At 38.8% G+C, this 21,640-nt stretch overlaps 1 protein-coding gene across 3 annotated transcripts in view; it reads left to right on the forward strand.

Annotated features, from left to right (window-relative positions):
- Positions 1–21,640, forward strand: part of MED14 (mediator complex subunit 14) — an 82,931-nt gene that overhangs the window by 51,000 nt on the left and 10,291 nt on the right. Inside the window, exons 17-24 of one of the 3 annotated variants that reach the window (XM_090263907.1) lie at positions 7,426–7,586; positions 7,673–7,819; positions 8,496–8,587; positions 9,520–9,672; positions 9,946–10,215; positions 16,463–16,603; positions 18,055–18,166; positions 20,909–21,040. In XM_090263907.1, the coding sequence (XP_090120033.1) occupies positions 7,426–7,586; positions 7,673–7,819; positions 8,496–8,587; positions 9,520–9,672; positions 9,946–10,215; positions 16,463–16,603; positions 18,055–18,166; positions 20,909–21,040 (1,208 nt within the window). The remainder of the gene's footprint in view (positions 1–7,425; positions 7,587–7,672; positions 7,820–8,495; positions 8,588–9,519; positions 9,673–9,945; positions 10,216–16,462; positions 16,604–18,054; positions 18,167–20,908; positions 21,041–21,640) is intronic. The other 2 variants (XM_090263908.1, XM_090263909.1) reach the window with 2 other exon arrangements.

Raw genomic sequence — 21,640 nt, forward strand, 5'->3', positions numbered from 1 at the left:
ACCTGGCTTGCAACCAAGGCATGTGCCCTGACTGGGAATCGAACTGGCAACCCTTTGAAAAGTTTCACAGGCTGGAACTCAAATCCACTGAGCCACACCAGCCAGGGCTCAGTTTTTTTTATTAAATACATTTCAGTCCCTTTTTTTCTTGAACTCAAGGGAACTCATTAATGCTCCCACCTAAGGAAGAAGCACTTTATATTTTTTACCTTCATTTTACAATAGTTTTGAAGAAAGTCTTTATATCCTGGGTAATGTTTTCTATATTTAAACATAAGAGGAAAATATATAGAAATGAATTAATTAAAGGTACCTATTTGTCCAGTACATGCTGTCCATTATGGGGGTAGGATGTAGAAATGAAGAAAGAAAAAGTAAACAATATATGTCTAAACGTGATTTACTAAATTATAATCCTGCATAGATCTATTAATAATAATTGCTCTAATGTATTTAATCTTCAAAAACTCTTCTTTTACAAAGCTTTTAGCCCTAGATATGTTTATATTAAATGGGAGTATAAGATGATACTTCAAAGCTTTAAAATTAGCACATTTTTCTTCTCTTTGCTAAAAATCTGTTCTGTTTTTGTTCAACTTACCACCTTAAAAATCCGTTGAGCTGGCCTTGATGTGCCTCTAAAAGTATCATGGCAAACGCCTTAGATCACTATGGTTCATGGACCTATTTCCTTGTACAGACGCAAAAGAGCCTTGAGCCTACAGCACAAAATGACACAACTCTCAAGAACAGCATGCTTATGGTACCTAGTTTTGAGCTCTTGAGCAAAACTCCTCAGTCCCTTTCAAAGTAGGCACCTTGGGACCTCATACAGTTTTCCCAACCGCCATCAGCTGTCCCATCATATTTTCCTGAATTTCATCGAGGGTCAGAAGTCTCAGGGTGCCAGATCTGGGTGATAAGGGGGCTGAGTCACCTGGGTGATTTGATGTTCTGCCAAAAAACTGCTTGAGACGTGATGCTGACCAGGCATGTTGTCATGGTGAAGCTGACAACCACCAGGTGCCCATAGCTGTGGCCTTCTGAATCATCTGAATAGTTTCTGTAGAGGACTGTTGAAGCTTCATGCAAAATTTGATGCAGATTCATTGCTATACTCGTTCAGTCATTTTGAATGCAATAGCCACACAGTACACATGCTCACTCAATGGCATCTACCACCCCCACTGACTAGTACAGTGAAGCCATTGTTCACACATGCACATTCCAGTCCACTCTCCTTGGCTGCCAGGTTACATCAGTGTGGGGCAAACTGTTCTTGTTATATTAACAATGGCTGGACTTTTTCTGAACAGGCCTTGTATTCAAAATATCCAAATCAAGTTACTGGTGAAAATGAAAAGTGTGTCTTTTATTTTACAGAACAAACTAAACAGCCCTGGCTGCTGTGGCTCAGTGGATTGAGCGTTGGCCTGCGAACCAAGTGTCGCTGGTTCGATTCTCAGTCAGGGCACATGACTAGGTTGCACATCAGGTCCCCAGTTGGGGGCATGTGAGAGGCAACCACACGGTGATGTTTCTCTCTCTCTCTTTCTCCTTTCCCATCTCTCTAAAAATAAACAAACAAATAAATAAATATAAAACTGTAAAAAACAAACAAACAAACAAAAAAACCCTAGAAGGGTAGAAGAAAAATTTAAAAAAAAAAGTCAGTAAAAAGTAAACGGATTTTTGGCCAATCCAGTAGTATTTTTAGTTTGGAACAATTTTGTCCGGTTTCCTTTTGAGGAACCTATTTTGTTTTGTATTTTCTTTCCCTTACATGATCATGTGTGGAAGAGTAATATCTAATTACTTTTATTCTCTCTGTTACATTTATAACCTTAAAAGCAAATAAATATTTTACAGGTTTCTTTTTTTAATGTTTTATTAATTATGCTGTTACAGTTGTCCCAATTTCTTTTCCCTCTGCTCCCCTCCACTCAGTGACCCTGCTCCCTCCAGTTGCCCTCCGCTTAGTCCATGCCCATTGGTTGTGCATATAGTTCTTCTCAACATCTTCTTGTCTACTCCACTCACTCCTACTATGCTTCTTAATTTCTGCATCATCTCCTTCCCTTTTCCCGTCTCTCTCCCCACTGACCTCCCCCCAATAGGTTCCCCACACCTATAGTTCTTTTTCCACTCTCGTTGCCTACTTAGTTTGCCTTTGTTTAGGTTCCCTAGCTTCTGTTGTTGGTTGTTGTGATACAGTTTTCATTTTAATGTTCATAGTTTTGATCCTCCTTCTTCTAAACAAGTCCCTTTAACATCTCATATAACAGTGGTTTGGATCTAATGAACTCCTTCAGTTTTACTTTGTCCTGGAAGCACTTTCTCTGCCCTTCTATTCTGAAGGACAGCTTCGCTGGATAGAGTAATCATGGCTGTAGGTTTTTGCTTTTCATTACTTTGAATATTTCTTGCCAGTCCCTTCTTGCCTGCAGAGTCTCCTTTGAGAAATCAGCTGATAGTCTAATTGGGACCCCTTTGTACATAATTCTTTTCTTCTCTTGCTGCTTTTAAGATTCTCTCTTTATCTTTAATTTTTGACATTTTGATTATAATGTGTCTTGGTGTGATTCTCCCTGGGTCCAGTTTATTTGGAACTCTCTGTGCTTCCTGGACCTGTAAGTCTATTTCCTTCCCCAAGTTAGGGAAGTTCTGCTTCATTTTTTTTTCACATAATTTTTCAATTTCTAGTTTTTCTTCACCTTCTCACAACCCTATAATTCAGATGTTCGCTCGCTTATAGCTGTCCCAGAGGTTTCTGAGCCTCTCGTCATTTTCCTTATTTTTCATTTCCTCTTTCTGCACTGGTTGACTATTTGTTCCTTCCCTGTGTTCCAATTTGTTGATTTGATCCCTGGTTTTCCTTCCCTCACCATTTGTTTTGTATGTGTTTTCATTCATTTCAGCAGGACTAGTCTTCATTCCTTTCCCGTCTTGATTAAGTTCCACTGTTATTTCTGTAAGCTGCCTTATAACTATAGCTCTGAACTGAGCCTCAGAAAGATTATCTATCTGTTTGTCTGTTAATTCATGTATTTGCTTTCTGGTCAGCTGTGTGATTGGGATCTCTTATCATGATCCGTGCCATCCTGACAGGTTTGTTTACCTTTCCTTCTTGGGCGGGGCTGTCACACCTCCTATGCTATTGGGGGCAGAGCTCCATGCACTCATCACTACTGGGCGACCCTTCTCACCACGCTGTGGCATTTTGTGTGGGGGCGGGGGGTCCAGGATGGATTCCTGCCGTTTACTGTTTGCTGAGAGACCAGGAGCCTCCTTCTCTGTCCCCACGCCCTCTGGGCCTCACAGTCCGAGGTAATGGGGGTCTTCCTTCCTCGGCATTGGAATCATGAGCTGACGGTTTGATCTGCAGCCAGGGGTACTTCCCAGGGGCTCCTTGCCTCCCCTTAAATACAGGTATCTATGCTTACCACAGTCCTGCCACTTGTCACTGTAGCTGCCGCCACCAGCACAGTTTGATCTCTCCGCCCCAGCTTGACCCCTCCTACGTGTCCGGACGAGCACCACTTGTTTATAACTTCATACGTTGAACTTGCATGTAGCTTTATTTTCTGGAACTTCTGGTTATTTCTGATTTTGCATTAGTTGTGGAGGGAGATGGAGCGTGTCAGTCTAGGCCTCCATCTTGGCTGGAAGTCTTACAAGTTTCTTAAAGTAGAGCCAATTATATTTGTGTCACAGATTAAGAAAGTGACATGGAATGCATTTTCAAGGTTGTGTGGTCCCTAAGAGCATAAATTGAAAGGAGTATTGCTCAAACCTATGCTGCCTTCTTTGTGTTCATTTTCTAGCCATTTGGATTTCATGAAACACCTATTTTATGTGAAAGGAAGATAATGTACTGCATTTATGCTTTTAAAATCAAGATTTAAAAATCTATCTGAATTGGTTGCTTTATAACTGATGGGTTAGGGTTATGCTTTGAAAGGTAAGGGCAAGCTAAAGCCCTCAGTATACTTATAATACTGAAAAGCATATATGCAATGTATGTGATTCCTGCAATAATACTCCAAATAACGTTGGATAAAATCTTTCTGGTAGTGATAAAAGGTATGTAGTATGAAGGATTTACTTTTGAAAAACTTAAAAACCTGTACATTTAAGAAGAGCTGTGATGACTTTTTAATTGAGGAAATTTCAATACTATGGCTTCCAGGTAGTTTTGCCCTCCAGACACATTTGGCCATGTTTGGAGATGGTTTTGGTTATCATTAACTAAGAAGAGAGGGTTGGAGGTGCTGCTGGCATCTGGTAGTAGAGACCAGCGCTACACTGGACAGCCCTCCACAACAGAGTTATTCAGCCCAAAATGTTAATATTGTTCTGGGTGTTACATTCTGAATAAGAGGCCTAAACCAATATTCCATGTTTCAAATTATATTAGTTGTTTTTTGCCTTACATATGGATAATCATACCATATCTGAGAATTAATCCACCTTCCCTATAAGTTAAAGGATAATGCATAGTTAAATAATATATTTTCTCATTATTTCATCCATAACTGAAAAAACAGCTAAGCCTTATTACCTCTTAATATTTTATGACAGATAAGATAGTTATAAAGCTGCAAGAAGAAAATGGATAGGTATGTGTTTTAAGATACCAAAACTAATACATGTGATATATCAGTGATAATATGTATATTAAATTAACTAATACAAGTAAAGCTCATCATAATGAGTATAACCTCTCCACAGGAGGAAGAGAAGGGATAATGAACTTGGAATTTTGTCATGACAGTTGGTGATCAAGGCTTGGTTTACTGCAAGGGGGAATTAATATATACGGATACCTGTGTATCAGCCGGCATAAGCAATTTATATATATTTTTGGCATGTTTTAAAATCATTGACCCATGAGATAATTAACCATCTCCATTTTGTAGTTGGGAAACTGAAATTTAGGTTTAAATGTGGCTGAATTCAAATTAAAATGCAGGTCTCTGCCCTGGCTGGTGTGGTTCAGAAGATTAGGCATCATCCTGCAAACAGAGAGCTCGCTGGTGTAATTCCCAGTCATGGCGCATGCCTGGGTTGCAGGCCAGGTCCTTGGTTGGAGGTGTGCAAGAGGCAACCACACATTGATGTTTCTCTTGCACATCAATATTTCTCTTCTTCTTTCTCCCTCCTTTCCCTCTTATCTCAAAATAAATAAAATCTTAAAACAAAACAAACAAACAAACAAAAAACACCACAGGTCCCTGACTCCAACGCGCTCTCTCTAAGTATATTTTATTATGTTATTACAGTTGTCCTAGTTTTTTTTTTCCTTTTCTTCCCTCTGCCCAGTGCCCCACTTCCCTCTAGCAATCCCACCCCTTCGTGGCCATGGATCATGCATGTAAGTTGTTTGACTTTACCCTTTCCTATACTATTCTTAACATCCCCGTGTCTATTTTGTACCTACCAATTATGTTAAATAAGTCCCTTTAGTATTTCATATAATAATGGCTTGGTGACGATGAACTCCTTTAGCTTTACCTTGTCTGGGAAGCACTTTATCTGTCCTTCCATTCTAAATGGTAGCTCTGCTGGATAGAGTAATCTTGGTTGTAAGTCCCTGCTTTTCATCACATTGAATACTTCTTGCCAGTCCCTTCTTGCCTGCAAAGTTTCTTGAGAAACCAGGTGATAGTTTTATGGGAACTCCTTTGTAGGTAACTCTCTTTTCTCTTGCTGCTTTTAATATTCTCTCTATGTTTACCTTTAGTATTTTAATTATGATGTGTCTTGGTGTGGTCCTCTTTGGGTCTACCCTGTTTGGGACTCTCTGTGCTTCTTGGACTTGTATGTCTATTTCCTTCACCAAATCAGGAAAGTTTTTCTTTCATTATTTTTTCAAATAAATTTTCAATTTCTTGCTCTTCTTCTCCTTCTGGCACCCTTATGATTCGGGTGTTGGTACATTTAAAGTTGTCCTGGAGGCTCCTAAGCCTCTCCTTATTTTTTTTCAATACTTGTTTCTTCATTTTGTGCTGGTTGACTGTTTTCTACCTTATGTTCCAAATCGTTGATTTGATCCCTGGCTTCCTTCCCTTCACCATTGGTTTCATGTGGATTTTCCTTTGTTTCACTTAGTATAGCCCTCACTTTTTCCTTTATGCATTTGCCGTACTCAATCCTATCTGTGAGCATCATTATTACCAGTATTTTGAACTCCACATCTGTTAGGTTGGCTATCTCTTAGTCACTTAGTTCTCCTACTGGAATCTTGATACACTCCCTCTTTTGGGTCATACTTCTCTGTCTCCTCAACTTGACACCCTCCTTTGTTTGCCTCTGTTTAAGGTAGAGTTGTTGCACCTGTTACGTTGTAAGGGGTGAAGCCTTAGGTATTTGTCAGTCATGGGTAACCCATTTCACCACCGTGCGGTGCTGTAGGTGGGAGGGGTCAAAGAGGGAACAATGCCACCTGCTCAGCACTTGCCTCTTTTCCAGGCACTTCACCTGCTTTCTGTATGGGACTGGCGCCTCTTTAGCTGTTGCCCTGACTGTGGTTCCTAGAGTAGATGGGTTTACAGGCATTCTAGGACCATGGGGGCCCTCTAAACAAACGGACTCTGCTGAGAGTGTGACAGTTTCTTCCACTGCCCCAACCCCCACTGGTTTTCACAGTCAGAAGCAATGAGGCTTTGTTTTCCCTGGAGCTGGAACCGTGAGCTGCTTGATCTGATCTGAGGCTGGGATTGCTCCCCAGGTGTCCCTCCCAACCTTTATAGTGTATGATTGCGCTTTCAGTAAGCTGGCCACAGCCACTTCCTTGCTGCTGCCGCCACTGCCACACCACATCCTCTCTGCCCTGGCTCTGCTCCTCCTGTCTGGATGAGTATTACGTCTTTGTATCTTTGTTTGTTGGGCTTCCATGCAGTTCGATTTTCTGGTAGTTATGGTTGTTTTTAGTTTTGAGGTAGATGTAATCCTTCTTATGGTTGTGGAGGGAGGCAAAGTGTGTTTACCTATGCTTCCATCTTGGCTGGAAGTCCCTGACTCCATCTCTTTGTTCTTTCCACTAGATCATCATCCTGCCTTCAAAGAGTGATTTTACAAGTATTTTGTCCCCCTTAGTTTTTCTAAATAGATTTTGTGGAAAGCCAATATCATTATTTTATTATGAAGAATTATAATCTTTTCTAATGACAAGGTTAAGGATGAAAATAAACATCACTTTGTTAAAGTGAAGAGTCCTAACCTATGTTGAAGTGAATGGAAATGGGTTAAAAGGTATTAGTTCCTGGGAATTGCTATGAACTACTTCCTTCTTTTACAGAAAGTGCCTACTAGGGGCATTTCAACTAGAGCTCTCATGTAGATAACCTTCCTGTCATTGTGGAGATTGTGCTTTTGTCTTTCTGTGATGTGAAGTACACTTCATATGCTGTCTTTTACCACCAGACTTCCTCCCTGTAAGGGTGTAAATGAGGAAACCCAGAAGGCTCTGGATCGCTCTCTCCTTGATTGCACTTTCCGATTACAAGGTAGAAATAACCGCACATGGGTGGCAGAGTTAGTGTTTGCAAATTGTCCACTTAATGGCACGTCTACTAGGGAACAAGGTGAGTTGCTTCACACACTTTGTCTTTGCATATTTCTGACATTTTTTCATATTGATTTTGATTAATCTTCTCTTTTAATCCGACAGGACCATCCCGGCATGTTTATCTAACATATGAAAACCTGTTGTCTGAACCTGTTGGTGGTAGAAAAGTGGTTGAAATGTTCCTTAATGACTGGAATAGCATTGCACGATTATATGAGTGTGTGTTGGAATTTGCACGTTCTCTGCCAGGTACATGTGATAATCTTCCTTTTGGGGAAAAAAAAAAGCATGACCCCCTTTTTTAACTGAAGAAGTAAAACATGCACATTGTAAAGAAAAAAATTCAAAAGTATATCTAATAAAAAATAAGTTTCCCTTTCAACTTAGGCTTTAGTTTCTTTCCCCCAGAGATGACCACTGTTAAGTTTCTTATGTATCCAGAAATTTTCACACACAGGTATACTGTATTAAAATAATAGTTAGTACTTACAGAGACTTTACTATGTGCCATACAATGTAATAAATAGTTTGCTTGCGTTAACTCATTTAGTCCTCATAATCATCCTATGAGGTGGTTAAGTTATTGTTCTTCATTTTACGAATGAAGAAAAAAAGTCACAGTTAAGAAACTTGTTGAAGGTCACATAATAGCTAATACATGGCAGAGCTGGAATTAAAACCTCTAACCACTGTTACATTGCTTCAGTGTATCTCCACCCCTACCCAAGTCCCCCTTTTGTAGAATTGGAAATGGAAGCCTGTAGTCTATTTGTGCTGTTGCTTTCTTTTTTTTAGTAAAAATTACATATTTAGAGACCTTTTGATCTAGGCATATGATATTGCCAAAATACCCTGTTTTTCAATAATATATTTTTTAATTTTGCATGTGTAATCTTAATCTCCTTTTTGTTTCCTTTCTATTTAGATATACCTGCTCATCTGAATATTTTCTCAGAAGTTCGTGTTTATAATTACCGAAAACTTATCTTGTGTTATGGAACTACCAAGGGAAGCTCAGTAAGTATATGAATTAATTAAAACTGAAGTTCCTCTCATAAATCTTGTAAAAAATTATGAAAACTGCCTTGAAATAATTGAGGGCTTAAGTAAGAATTAGGGGTAAAATGATAAATTTTAAATACTTTGTTGATATAAATATAGTGTACTATAATGTTTAACTCTTAAAAATTAAAAACAAAAATTATACCCTCTTTGATGGATGTATAATCTTGAGTTTTAGAAAAGGTAATGTACTTTTAGTATTTGTATTTTTTCCTTAACTCATTTCAGATCTGCCTAGCAATGTAATTACTATAATGAAGTTTATGCATCAGTAGTTTTGAACAATATGGTATGTCAATGCTTTTAGTCATGTGATAATTAACATTGTTTGATCCCATTTTACTTTTGAAGGTATTCCCCATAATCCATAGTTTCTTTTCTTTTTTTTTTTTCTACCTCATATGTAAACCCCTAGAAATTTAGTATGAAAATTCAGCCAGCTGGCTTCTTTCTAGCCTCTCCACATCAAGTAATATCAGAAGTTACTTGGGTGTTTAAAAATCTGTTAATGAAAGCATCTGTGTTGGGTGTGGCTTCCTTTCCGTTTACGACAATGTGCACCTAGAGGGTGACTCTGTCAATTCAAGAGAAAAATGACATTTAGAAACACCAATGATAACTTTTAAATAATATTTAGTCCAGACATTTTCTTTAGGACCTTCTCTTTCTGTTTTATTTAGGGGTGGGCTATCTAACACACTTGCTCAGTGAATGTACTGGTCCATAGTAACAGCACGTCTAGAATTTAAAGTGTCCAGTCTTATGTGTTACTTTCAAAAGAGATCTAATTTAGATCTTTGAAATTTCGCCTTACTGTTTAAACTTTTTTCTCATACTTGAATCTGTTACTTCCTCAGTTTCTGAAGCATGTATTTCCTTTGATTTAGATTAGTATTCAGTGGAATTCTATGCATCAGAAATTTCACATTTCTTTGGGAACTGTTGGTCCAAACTCAGGTTGCAGTAACTGTCACAATACTATTCTCCATCAGCTTCAAGAAATGTTCAACAAAACACCAAATGTGGTTCAGTTATTACAGGTAATTAAGTTTATTTTCTCTTTAAAAATAAGATTAAGTCAGTGTTAGCAATGAGGATGGGTGCCTTTGTCTTTTACACCTTTCACTTTTCTTGGAGAATTTTTTTAAAATTCAAAGTGGACCAAGTGATCTAGTTTGCATTCTCTTCAAGGGGAAGTTTTATGGTATGTGTTAGAAGGACATCGTCTCATTTGTGAAAGTTATACATTGAAAATTCTGAGGTTTTGGCATTGTACAGAAATCAGCTGCTCTCACTGTGTGTGTTTTTTGTAGGTACTGTTTGATACTCAGGCTCCATTAAATGCCATCAACAAACTTCCCACTGTACCGATGTTGGGTTTGACCCAGAGAACCAACACTGCCTACCAGTGCTTCTCCATTTTGCCACAGTCGTCCACGCACATCAGACTGGCCTTCAGGAACATGTATTGCATTGATATATACTGCCGGAGCAGAGGTGTTGTGGCAATACGAGATGGTGCCTATAGCCTTTTTGATAATAGCAAGTTAGTTGAAGGATTTTATCCTGCACCAGGACTAAAGGTAACAGACTTTAGTGTTACAGCATGAATCAACATAAATATAATCTCAAACAATTTCCTACGAGGGGGAGATAATGGAGAAAAGCAGCACATTTCTGTTTAAATTTAATAAGTAGCCACGTTAATGCATTATCCCTGCCACTTTACTCTGAAGGAGCTAGAAGTTCTAATAAAGTGTTATGCCTGTGTTTATGAGATGATAAAATGTTTTTTTTTTATTTTATTTTTCTCCAATGAGCAAGATAGAAGATATTGAAAAGATTGAAAATTTGCAATTTTGAGGAACTTTTAAGACTAGTCTTTATCATTGATTATTGAGTAGGTTTGATTTATCAGTGGAACTATGATGCTTTTTTAAAATGTGGGGTCCTGGCCCCAATCCCTGGAGATTCTGAAGTCAAGTAGTTCCAAATGGCTTGTTTTGAAAATTAGTCCCCTGCAGCCTTCCCTTGTCCATTTTCCTGTTGTGTTTTCAACTCTTATAAAGCTCATTCTCTTGGTCTTTACATCTTTTCTCTAAATAGATGCTTACATTGCTATTTGTTCAGGCATTATCTGATTCTTTTTTAATGCTTTCTTATGTGTCCCTTCCACATTCTAGGCTGCTGCTCCCTGTACACAAATACGTTCTTCCTTTCCTCCTATCCTTACAATATGGTTAGATAGCAATTTTGATTGGCTGATTTTTCATTGTTCACATTATTATGAATATGTAAACACTATTCTTCCAAGCTTCCCTCAGTACGTTAACCTGTCAGATATCTTACCAGTTACATCTTGAAGACATGTCTTCCATGGTCCTCTGACCTCTAAACTGGAATGGTAGTGCTCCAAACCTTTTGTACAATTTAGACTTAAGAATCTATATAGAAAGGTCTTGAAGGGAGAGGTTTTTTCACTTCTCCATTGTGTTGCATGCCCTGTGCTTGGGCCCCATGTCTTATTCTTGGTTTACTCCATTGTTTTGGTCAAATACTTCCTAGTAGTTTCTGGGAAAAGGTACATGGGAGATTAATTTGAGACTTTGTATGTGTGAAAGTGTCTTTAGTTTACCCTTATCTAATTGAGAGAGTGACTAGGTACAGAATTCTAGACTGCCGTCATTTTGAAGGGATTGTTCCACTGCCTTTTAGCTTCCATTGTGCATTATGAAAAGTTTAATCCTGTCCAAATTCTTGAACTTTGTGACTAAGTGGGCTCTTACAGTCTGGAAACTTACATCCTCTTGTTCTGAGGAAAGTCCTTGCATTGTTTTCTTGATTCTTCTTTATTTTCTCTGTTAGCTCTTTCTGGTACCCCTACTATTCTGATGTTGGACATAGTGGGCTCATCCTTTAATTTTCTTTTCTTTTCTTTTTTAAGTTCTTTGTTTCTGGGAAATTTCCTCATATTTTTTTTAAGTATATTTTATTGATTATGCTATTACAGTTGTCCTAGTTTTCTCCCTTTACCCCCCTCTGCCCAGTACCCCCCCATCCCTGCAGCTGTCCCCTGCCCCTTAGTTCATGTCCATAGGTCATGCATATAAGTTCTTCAGCTTCTCTGTTTCCTGTACTATTCTTAACATCCCCCTATTTTGTACCTACCAATTATGTTTCTTTTTTTTCCCATTTTTAAATTTATTGTTCTACTATAGTTGTCCCATTTTCTCCCCATTGCTCTCCTCTGTTCCTCAATTGTGTTTCTTAATCCCTGCATCATTTCCCCTGTTTTCCACCTTCTCCCTCCCAGCTGATAACCCTCCAAATGATCTCCATGCCTATGAGTCTGTTCCTGTTCTGGTTGTTTGCTTAGGTTGTTTTTGTTTTCTTAGATTCAGTTGTTGATAGTTGTGAGTTTGTTGTCATTTTAGTGTTCATAGTTTTGATCTTCTTTTTCTTAAGTCCCTTTGACATTTCATGTAATAATGACTTCGTGATGATGAATTCCTTTAGCCTTACCTTGTCTGCGAAGCACTTTATCTGTCCCTCCATTCTAAATGGTAGCTCTGCTGGACAGAGTAATCTTGGCTGTAGGTCCTTGCTTTTCATCACTTTGAGTACTTCTTGCCAGCCCCATCTTGCGTGCAGTTTCTTGAGAAACCAGCTGATAGTCTTATGGGAACTCCTCTATAGATAACTCTCTTTTCTCTTGCTGCTTTTAAGATTCTCTCTTTAACCTTTGACATTTTAATTATGATGTGTCTTGGTGTGGTCCTCTAAGTCCAACTTGTTTGGGACTCTGTATGCTTCCTGGACTTGTATGTCTATTTCCTTCGCCAAATGATGGAAGTTTTCTTTCGTTATTTTTTCAAACAGGTTTTCAATTTGTTGCTCTTCCTCTTCTCCTTCTGGCACCCCTACGATTCAGATGTTGGCACTTTTGGAGATGTCCCAGAGTCTTCTTATTCTCTCCTTGTTTTTTTGAATTCTTGTTTCTCTTTCTGTTCTGGTTGAATGTTTATTTCTTCCTTATGTTCCTAATTGTTGATTTGAACCCTGCTTTCTTTCCTTCACTGCTGGTTCCCTGTGGGTTTTTCTTTATTTCACTTAGTGTAACCTTCATTTCTTCCCTTATGTTTTTGCCATACTCAGTGTTTTCTGAGCATCCTGATCACCAGTGCTTTGAACTCTGCATCTGATGGGTTGCTTATCTCCACTTTGTTTAGTTGTTTTTCTGGGATATTTTTCTGTTCTTTCATTTGGGCTCTCTCTATATATATATTTTTGTCTCCTCAATTTGGCAGTCTCTCTGTGTTTGTTTCTGTGTATTAGGTAGAGCTGCTTTGACTCCATGTAAAAGGCGCCTGAAAAATTGTGTGGGGTGGAGCCTTAGGTATTCACCAGGGTGGGGCAACCCACTTCACTGCTTTGTGACTCTGTGGGGGAAGGGATCGGAGATGGGACAGTGTCACTGCCTGGCTTCTGGAGGTTTGTCCAGCACTTGCCCCATTTCCAGTCACTTCACCCATTTCATGTATGTGACTAAAAGAGCCCCTTTTAGCTCTTGCCCTGGTGGTGATTCCTGGAGTGGGTGTGTTTGTGTACATTCTAAGGCCCTGCAGGCTCTTTAAATAGACTCTCCTGAGATACCGGCAGTTTCTTCTTTATCCCCAACCCCCACTGGTTTTTATAGCCCGAAGTTATAAGGCTTTATCTTCCCTGCATTGGAACCCTGTGCTGTATGGTCTGGCTTGGGGCTGGGATTGCTTGCTCCCAAGGTGTCCCTCCCAATTTTTATCCACTACATGTGAATGTGGGGCTGCCACTGCACCACCTCTCCATGCTACAACATGTCCTCTCTGCCCCTCATACTCGTCTAGATGAATATGGCTTCTTTAAATCCTTGGTTGTCAGACTTCCATGCAGTTCAATGTTCTGGCAGTTCTGGGTGTTTTTGATTTGAGATTAGTTGTAATTCTTGTGGTGCACAAGGAGTCGAAGTGTGTTCACCTATCCCTCCATCTTGACCAGAAATCCTCTCATCTTTTCCTTTTATCCTATTTTTCATTTCTGCCAAGATTTTTTTTCTTTTTTGCCATCTTTTAAAAACTTTCCAAGAGCTATTTTTTGTTTCTAAATGTTCATTTTAGGACATCCTGTTCCATGTGGCTGAATGTCCTCTTTTCTTCCTACAAAATCTCCATTTCATCCACCCTGCTTTTTTTGTTTTGCTCTCTTTCATATTAGTCTTGCCTCAAATATTGATTCTTAATCCTGCTTTTATTTAAAGTGACACTTGTTGACTGTGGTCTTCACTGCAGGATGATCTCCTTGGGCCATTTCTTTGGGTAACTCCTAGTGTTAGGTCTTTTGATTGGGCTAGTGTGAGTACCAAGAGAAGAGTTTCTAAGTCTCTGCATAGATGGTGTGCATCTGACTTCCAATTTTTGGCAAGTTAAATAAGAGAAGAAAACTATTATTTTTAGCCAGTGTGTAAACTTTAATTTTCATTTTTATTATGGTACCCTTTCTCTCAATTATTCTAGAGTTCCCCAAGTCAGAGACCCTCTGCCAGGGTGACAGAGGTCAACCTAACTCAGTGGAAATGATAAGAGCTCTGGGAGGATTTCAGTCTTTTTTGTTTTTAGTTGAGGTATAATTGGCATATAACAGTTTAAGGTACACAACATAATGATTCGATATTGTATATACTGCTAAATGCTTACAAGTCCACGTACCACTTGTCACCATACAAAGTTACAAAAAATTTTTATTGTGATGAGAATTCCCAAGATCTATTCTCTTAGCAACTTTCAAATATTCAACACAATATTATTGACTGTAGTCACCATGCTGGATATTACATCTGCATGACTAATTCATTTTATAACTAGACATTTGCACCCCCTGACCCCCTTCACCCATTTTACTCATCCCCTAACCCCTACCCCTTTGGCTATCTCCAGTCTGGTCTACATGTCTGAGTTTTGTTTAGATATTTAGATTATCCCACATATAAGTGAGATCAGATGGTATTTGTCTTTCTCTGTCTGACTTATTTCATGTAACATAATATCCTCAAGGTCCATCCATGTTATCACAAATGGCAAGATTTTATTTTTATTTTTTTATGGCTGAACAGTATTCCATTGTGTATATATACCATATCTTTGTCCAGTCATCTATCAGTGGACACTTAGGTTGTTTCCATATCTTGGCTCTTATAAATAATGACACAGTAAACATAGGAGTACATACAGCTTTTCAAATTAGTGTCTTTATTTTCTTTGGATAAATACCCAGAAATGGTATTGCTACGTCATTTGGTAGTTCTATTTTTGATTTTTTGAGGAACCTCCATACTATTTCCCCAAGTGGCTATATCAGTCTACATTCCCATCAACAGAGCATAAGGGTTCCCTTTTCTCCACATCCCCACCAACTCTTGTTATTTCTTGTCTTTTTGATAATAGCCATCCAATAGGTGTGAGGTGATTATCTCATTGTGGTACTGATTTGCATTACCCTACTAATTAATGATATTCAGCATCTTTTCGTGTGTCTTGTTGGCCATTTGTACATCTCTTCATTTTAGTGTCTCTGGAAGAGCCTTTCATCCAATCCTTCTTTTTTGTTCTGCCTTCATTCCTATTTCCAGAGGTATCTGGTGGTGCCAGTTCCCAATGTCTCGAGGATCTAGATGGAAATAGCTTTGCTTCTTGGCTTTCCCTCCTGCTTGCTTAGGATACAACTTCCTCACACTGGGTAGTTCAGTTACCACTTAGCCATCTGCTCTCCTGCCTCCAGAATTTATTGCTATTTTTTTCTTTTCCCATTCTTTTTTTCTTTGTGACTTATTGCTTAAAAAATGTTTATAAGTGTTTCAGGTGGGGTATTGGGAAAAGATGAAATGTGTGTTGTGAATTTATCATCTTTAATTAGAAATCAGACCATGTACTTTTAAAAGCTTTCAGGTGATTCTGGTAAGCTTACGATCTGTATTTTTGAAGATTGAAGAGATGAAGAGTATTATAAGAAAGAAAATCTGCCCTGGCTGCTGTGGCTCAGCAGATTGAGCATGGGCCTATGAACCGAAAGGTTGCCGGTTCGATTCCCATTCAGGGCACATGCCTTGGTTATGAGCCAGGTCACCAGTTGGGGGCATGCACGAGGCAACTGATAAATGTATCTCTCACACATTGTTTCTCCCCTCTCTTTCACCCACTCTCCCCCTCTCTCTAAAAGTGAATAAATATAATCTTTAAAGAAAAAAATTTTTTTAGTGAAAATCTGTGCTTGACACAAACTCTGGTAGCCTTGCTTAATTTTTGATGATATCTTGTAAATCAGACTGTTCCATTCTTGATATTTCAAGATTAAGTCATTAGATAAAAAGGGAAAAGATGGCTTAGTTCTAGTTTAAAAAGTAAAAACTCTCATTAAATAGGAAATTTTCCAACATGAAACTTTTTATTTCTTCCCCCCATTTTTGGTTCAGAAATTAATAAGAAAATATTTTGACCTATTGTTAAGACGTGTCAGGGTGTAATTCTTTATTCCATATTTTGCTTGCACAGTACTTAGTTGATACGATTTTTTAAACCTAGATGCTGATTTTGTTTTTGTGGTTAACAGTTTTCCTCAATACCTCTCCTTCAAAATTATCAATATCTCTTTCAGGTTGTCCTAGTAATAGTGATCATACGTTAAATTTATATTTCAGAGATAGACATAGTATGTTTATTTCTGTTAAAATATAATGAAAAATTAAAATACCATACTAAAGTTAGGTAAAATCATCTAAATTTTGCCTGTTTATATCCATAGACGTTCCTGAATATGTTTGTTGACAGCAATCAGGATGCTCGGAGAAGGTCTGTAAATGAGGATGATAATCCCCCTTCTCCCATAGGAGGAGATATGATGGATTCTCTAATTTCACAACTCCAGCCACCAACCCAGCAGCAGGTAATGCGTAGCTGAAATTCCAAACGGCGTCACATTTATTTAACTTAACAGGTTCTACAGATATCTGGACTTCTTTCTTAAAAAGCATGGGGATCCTTGATGAGTCCAAGATGCTTGGGAAATCTGTATGAAAATATAGTAATAGAGGGTGATGAGGAGGAGGCTTCCAGTGGTGGGAATTGAATGGTACCAGAAATGGCATTAAACTTAGACTCATGCACTTAAAATGATGTCAGGTGCTCACCCATGTAATCATGAAAGAAGATGTACAAATGGCTAGTAAGCATAGAAAAGGTGTTAAACATCATTCGGCATCACAGAAATACATATTAAAAGCACAGTAAGATAATATTCCATAGCCACAAAAGTGGCTTTAAGAAAAATATTGATAATCCTTGCCAACATTTGCTATTAGGAGCAACTGAAACCCTTATTACTGAAGGGTGTGTGAAATGGTACAATTACCTTGCAGTGGGGTTTAGCAGTATTCCAGAGGGCTAAAGCTGAACATTATGCATACCTGTGATTTAACAATTTTACTCTTAGATATACATGTGACAGAAATACATCAACAAACACAAGAACGTTTATAGCGACATTATTTATTCAAAAAATTGTAAACAACCCAAATATTCCACAACAGTAGATTAAGTGAATAAATTGGGATATATTTATACAATGGAATACTTTACAGAGATGAGAAAGCAAACTGTTGCTACATGCAACAACATGATGAATTTCGCTGACATGAACTTGAACAAAAGAAGCCAGACACCATGTATGTAATGAGTACATTCAGTATTTATATGAAGTGCCAAACCAGGCAAAAACCAAACCTGAGTGATGGAAGTCAGAATAGCCTTACCTTTAGGGAGGTGGTAAAGACAAGGTATATAAGGGAGACCTCTGGGGTTCTGGTAATATTCTTCAGTATCTTGATCTATGTGGCAGTTACATTTGTAAACATTCATCCAACCGTACATTTAAGATTGATACACTTTACTATATGTGATTCATACCTCAATTAAAAAAATAGAGTAGAAAGGATTACACTGTACTAGGGTGTTCATTACTGCAGATAAAGGTAAAGGTAAGTAGAGGTCAGGTTCAACTACCATATTTTATTGACTCCAAAATGCCACCAAATGAAAGATGCGCTTTTTTTAATGTACTGCCAGAAATAACACTGCCAGTTAAACAATGACAGATGAAATGAGCAAGAAACATCTTGAAGAATATAAGCAATGGTATTGCAAAGTCAGGAATGAGGACATTGCTATTTTTACAACATTTGAAAGTCAGGGATTTTTTACAAACCTGTTATTGATGTGTATTTTTCACATTTTCATAAAGTGTGTTAAATGTTAACATTGGAGCTATCTATTAGGGAAGGCCATTCCACTCATACTATATGCGGTTGGCCATTTTTCATTTAAATTTTTTCTTTTCAGCCATTTCCAAAGCAGCCAGGATCATCAGGCGCTTATCCTCTTACTTCACCGCCTACATCTTATCATAGCACAGTTAGTCAATCTCCATCTATGATGCACACACAGTCCCCAGGTAAGATATTACTTATTCTCTTGTCGTGTTCACCTTTAAATCTAGAATACACACATACAGGGAAGTGCTACACATGTAGCCTTAGACTTCAGAGAGAACTCCTTTTCTATCTGTGGCTAGATATTTGCCATTCATTCATTATGGGGGGCTTCTGAAATCTGTGTTCATGATTCCAGAGCACTTTAAAAGGTTTGAATTAAATGGAGGTGTTGTCGCAGAGCTAGACTCGTGGCACAACTCCAAGAAGCACTAATTACGTGATCTATGTCAGAAGTCAACGACTAAAGCCTGTGGGCCAAGTCTTGCCCACCACCTGTTCTGTTTTTGTGCATAGTTGTATTGGAATGCTACACCCATTTATGTAGTGTCTGTGGCTGCTTTCCCACCACAACAACCGACCCCTTACAGAAAATTTGCCAAGCCCTGTTAGACGTGAATGGTGCCCGCCCCTCAGAGTTGGGCAGTGCACAGCCTGCTTGCCCAAACAAAATGGCTCTGTTTACAACACCATGAAGTGTGCTGTAAAATTACTTGAGGATGCCAGAATTTTAACTGAACAATTCATTGGTGTTGCTTAAGCGCTTGCTCTGTGCCAGATGCTTCGCAGTGCTAAGGATTCATCCATGAGCCAGATACCAGCCCTGATCTTGAGTTTATCATCTAGCAAGGAAGACAGGTGTTAGATATTTTGGGTAGATGATCTTCTGTCTGCCCATCAGAGATGGTTGGACTACAGATGATGACTTGGAAATTGTTATCATGTCACTAAAAGGTTGTTGAAGCCCAAGTGGTGGGTGAGCTCAGCTCCTGAGGAGCACTGGCAGTCAACAGTGTAGGAATCTGAGCAAGAGCAGCCAGGGAGCGAGGGGCAAAACAGGGGACACAGGGGCATAGAACCCAAGGGGAATGTTTTTCTAAGATAGAGTTGAGCCTGGTTTTGCATAGAAGGTAAGAGAAATAACTATTTTAAAATAATGATAGTTAACGAACAGGTACGTATAATGGTTACTCTGTGCCAAGCCCCATTCTAAGCACTTTACCCGTTTAATCCCCACAGCGAACCTGTGGCATAGGTCCTGTTATTCCTATTTTATAGACGAAGACTGAGGTATGGAGAAGTTGTCGCTTGTCCAGGTCACACAGCTAAATATGCAAAATAACACTTAAAAGCTAATCAAATAAATTTTAAAAGTTATTCAAATTGATCAACATATTATATTGAATGTAAGACATTGCATTAAGTATTATAGAACATGAAAATGTAAAATTCTTTTAAATAGAGGTAGAGAATCTGAAACTTGATAATACTGAGGAAACTTATGATAATGTAGCAAGTATTTTAATGTTGCATTTATTCATAGTTTTGGTAGCCATAGTTCCCCTTTCATAATTCTAAGTTAAAGCTGATCCTGTGGCTAAATATTACCTTTAAGCTCATGTCTCCTGGTTTTTTTTTTTTTTTTTTTTGTCTCTTATCTAGGCCTCTCCCCTGAACTCAAGCCCTGCATTTTCCAGCTATCTATTCAACATTTGCATTTAGCTATCTAGTTGATATCTGAAATTCACCATGGCCAAAACTAAATTTCCTAACCAACCCAGCAGCACCCTACCCACTCCAAATTGCTCCCCCCACAGCACCCCATCTCAGTAAATGGCATTCCCTTCCTTCCTGCTACTTGAGCCAAATCTGTTAGAGAGTCATGTTAGACTTTTCTTTCACACGTACATTCAGTCAGTTACCAAATACCGCCAGCTCTATCTTTAGAATTTATCCAGAATCTAACCACTTTCACCATCTCAGCCTGTGCCCTTGCCCAAGTCACTAACCATCTCTCACCTGGATGATTGCACTTACCTCTAACTGGTTTCCCTGCCCCTGCCCTATAGTCTGTTCTTTACACACCAGCTAGAGTGATCCTTCTGGAACAGGAGTTAGTTCATGATTCCTCTGCTGCAAACTCTTCATGGTTTCCCATTTCATTTAGGCTAAAGCCTGAGTCCTTTGAGTGACCTACAAGTGCCTGTGCGATTAGGACCACCTCCTGCCTCTCTGACCTCATATGTCCCCACTTCCCCCTTGCTCACACTGTTCCACCCACACTGGTCTCTTCCATGCTGTTTATATATAACTGCTGCTACCTTTGGGGCCTTTCCACTAGCTCTTCTGTTTGCCTGGAATATCTTATCCCCTGGATAGCCTCATGCCTTTTCCTTCACTTTTTTGGCTTCTCAGCTCACAAAGTCTTCTCCGGCTGCTTTATATAAAGAACAACACCCACCTCAACCATGCACAATATGGCCCCCTTACTTTTCCCGGTTTTTCTCTCCATAGCACTTATTACTACCTGACATATATTTGTTAGTCTTTTTCATTCTACTAGAATATAAGTTCCATGAGGACAGGAATTTCTGTCTCATTATCTGCTATATCCCCAGTGCCTGCCACACACAATGCTTGGCATGAAATTGGTATTCATGCCTAGTTATTGAACGAGTGAATGAGTGAATAAAAAGTACACTGGATATTTTTTTAAATTAGCCAATATAAGAGCTAGAATTTGGGCCCCGTGGAATTGATCTCTCTCTTTTTCAACAATAAAGTTATTCTAGTTTTCCTTTATGCTACTTATGGGAGCTTTACTACTTGTTTCTTTATAGTTTGTAGAGTCTTTAACTTGGGGTCCTTGGACAGGACATGATATGTGTCCTGCAAGATCATCTATAATTATTCTCGTTTATTAGGAAATCTGCATGCCGCAAGCTCCCCCAGTGGGGCTTTGAGAGCCCCATCACCAGCGTCATTTGTTCCAACTCCTCCCCCATCCTCACATGGACTCTCAATAGGACCAGGGGCCAGTTTTGCTAGTCCACATGGTGAGTCCGTACGTGGAAGTTGCTGTAGCATAAGAGTTTGCCGTGAAAGTAGTTTTTGTTAAGTAAATTATTTCCTTATTGCAAAATTAAGCACTTGTTTATTGGGGAAATAGCAAAATAAAATAAACATTTCCTAATCACACCATGCAGAGATCTACCAGTTTTGTGTGCTTTGGATTTCCTCTCCTTTTCCCTCTCGCTCGCTCTTCTGCCACACATCCCCTGCCTGCTGAACTGCTCGGACCTCTTGCTCTTGCTTGCTCTCTACTCATGTTCTTGTCTTCTGCCTCCAACATCCCCTGCCCCCCTCCCCCCAGAATTGGGACCCTACCCATGTGTTACTTTGAGACTTGAATTTTTTTCACTTCTTAACTCAAAAATTTTATTTCAGGTTGGTTCAAATAGATAAGAAATAGAAGTAGCTAGTGAAGTTTTTCTGTTCCACCACCACCTAGTTCCTCCTCCCAGAGGCATTTAGTTAGTGCCATTAATTTTTTATTGTTCTTGCATAGATGTTTTATGCATAAATAAGCAAATACATGTAACTTATTTCCCCTTTTATACACATGGTAGACAGCATATTGCACATGGTATTCAGTT

The sequence above is a fragment of the Furipterus horrens genome, unplaced genomic scaffold, assembly GCF_987537825.1.
Source record: "Furipterus horrens unplaced genomic scaffold, mFurHor1.1.pri manual_scaffold_17, whole genome shotgun sequence".
Lineage (NCBI taxonomy): Eukaryota > Metazoa > Chordata > Mammalia > Chiroptera > Furipteridae > Furipterus > Furipterus horrens.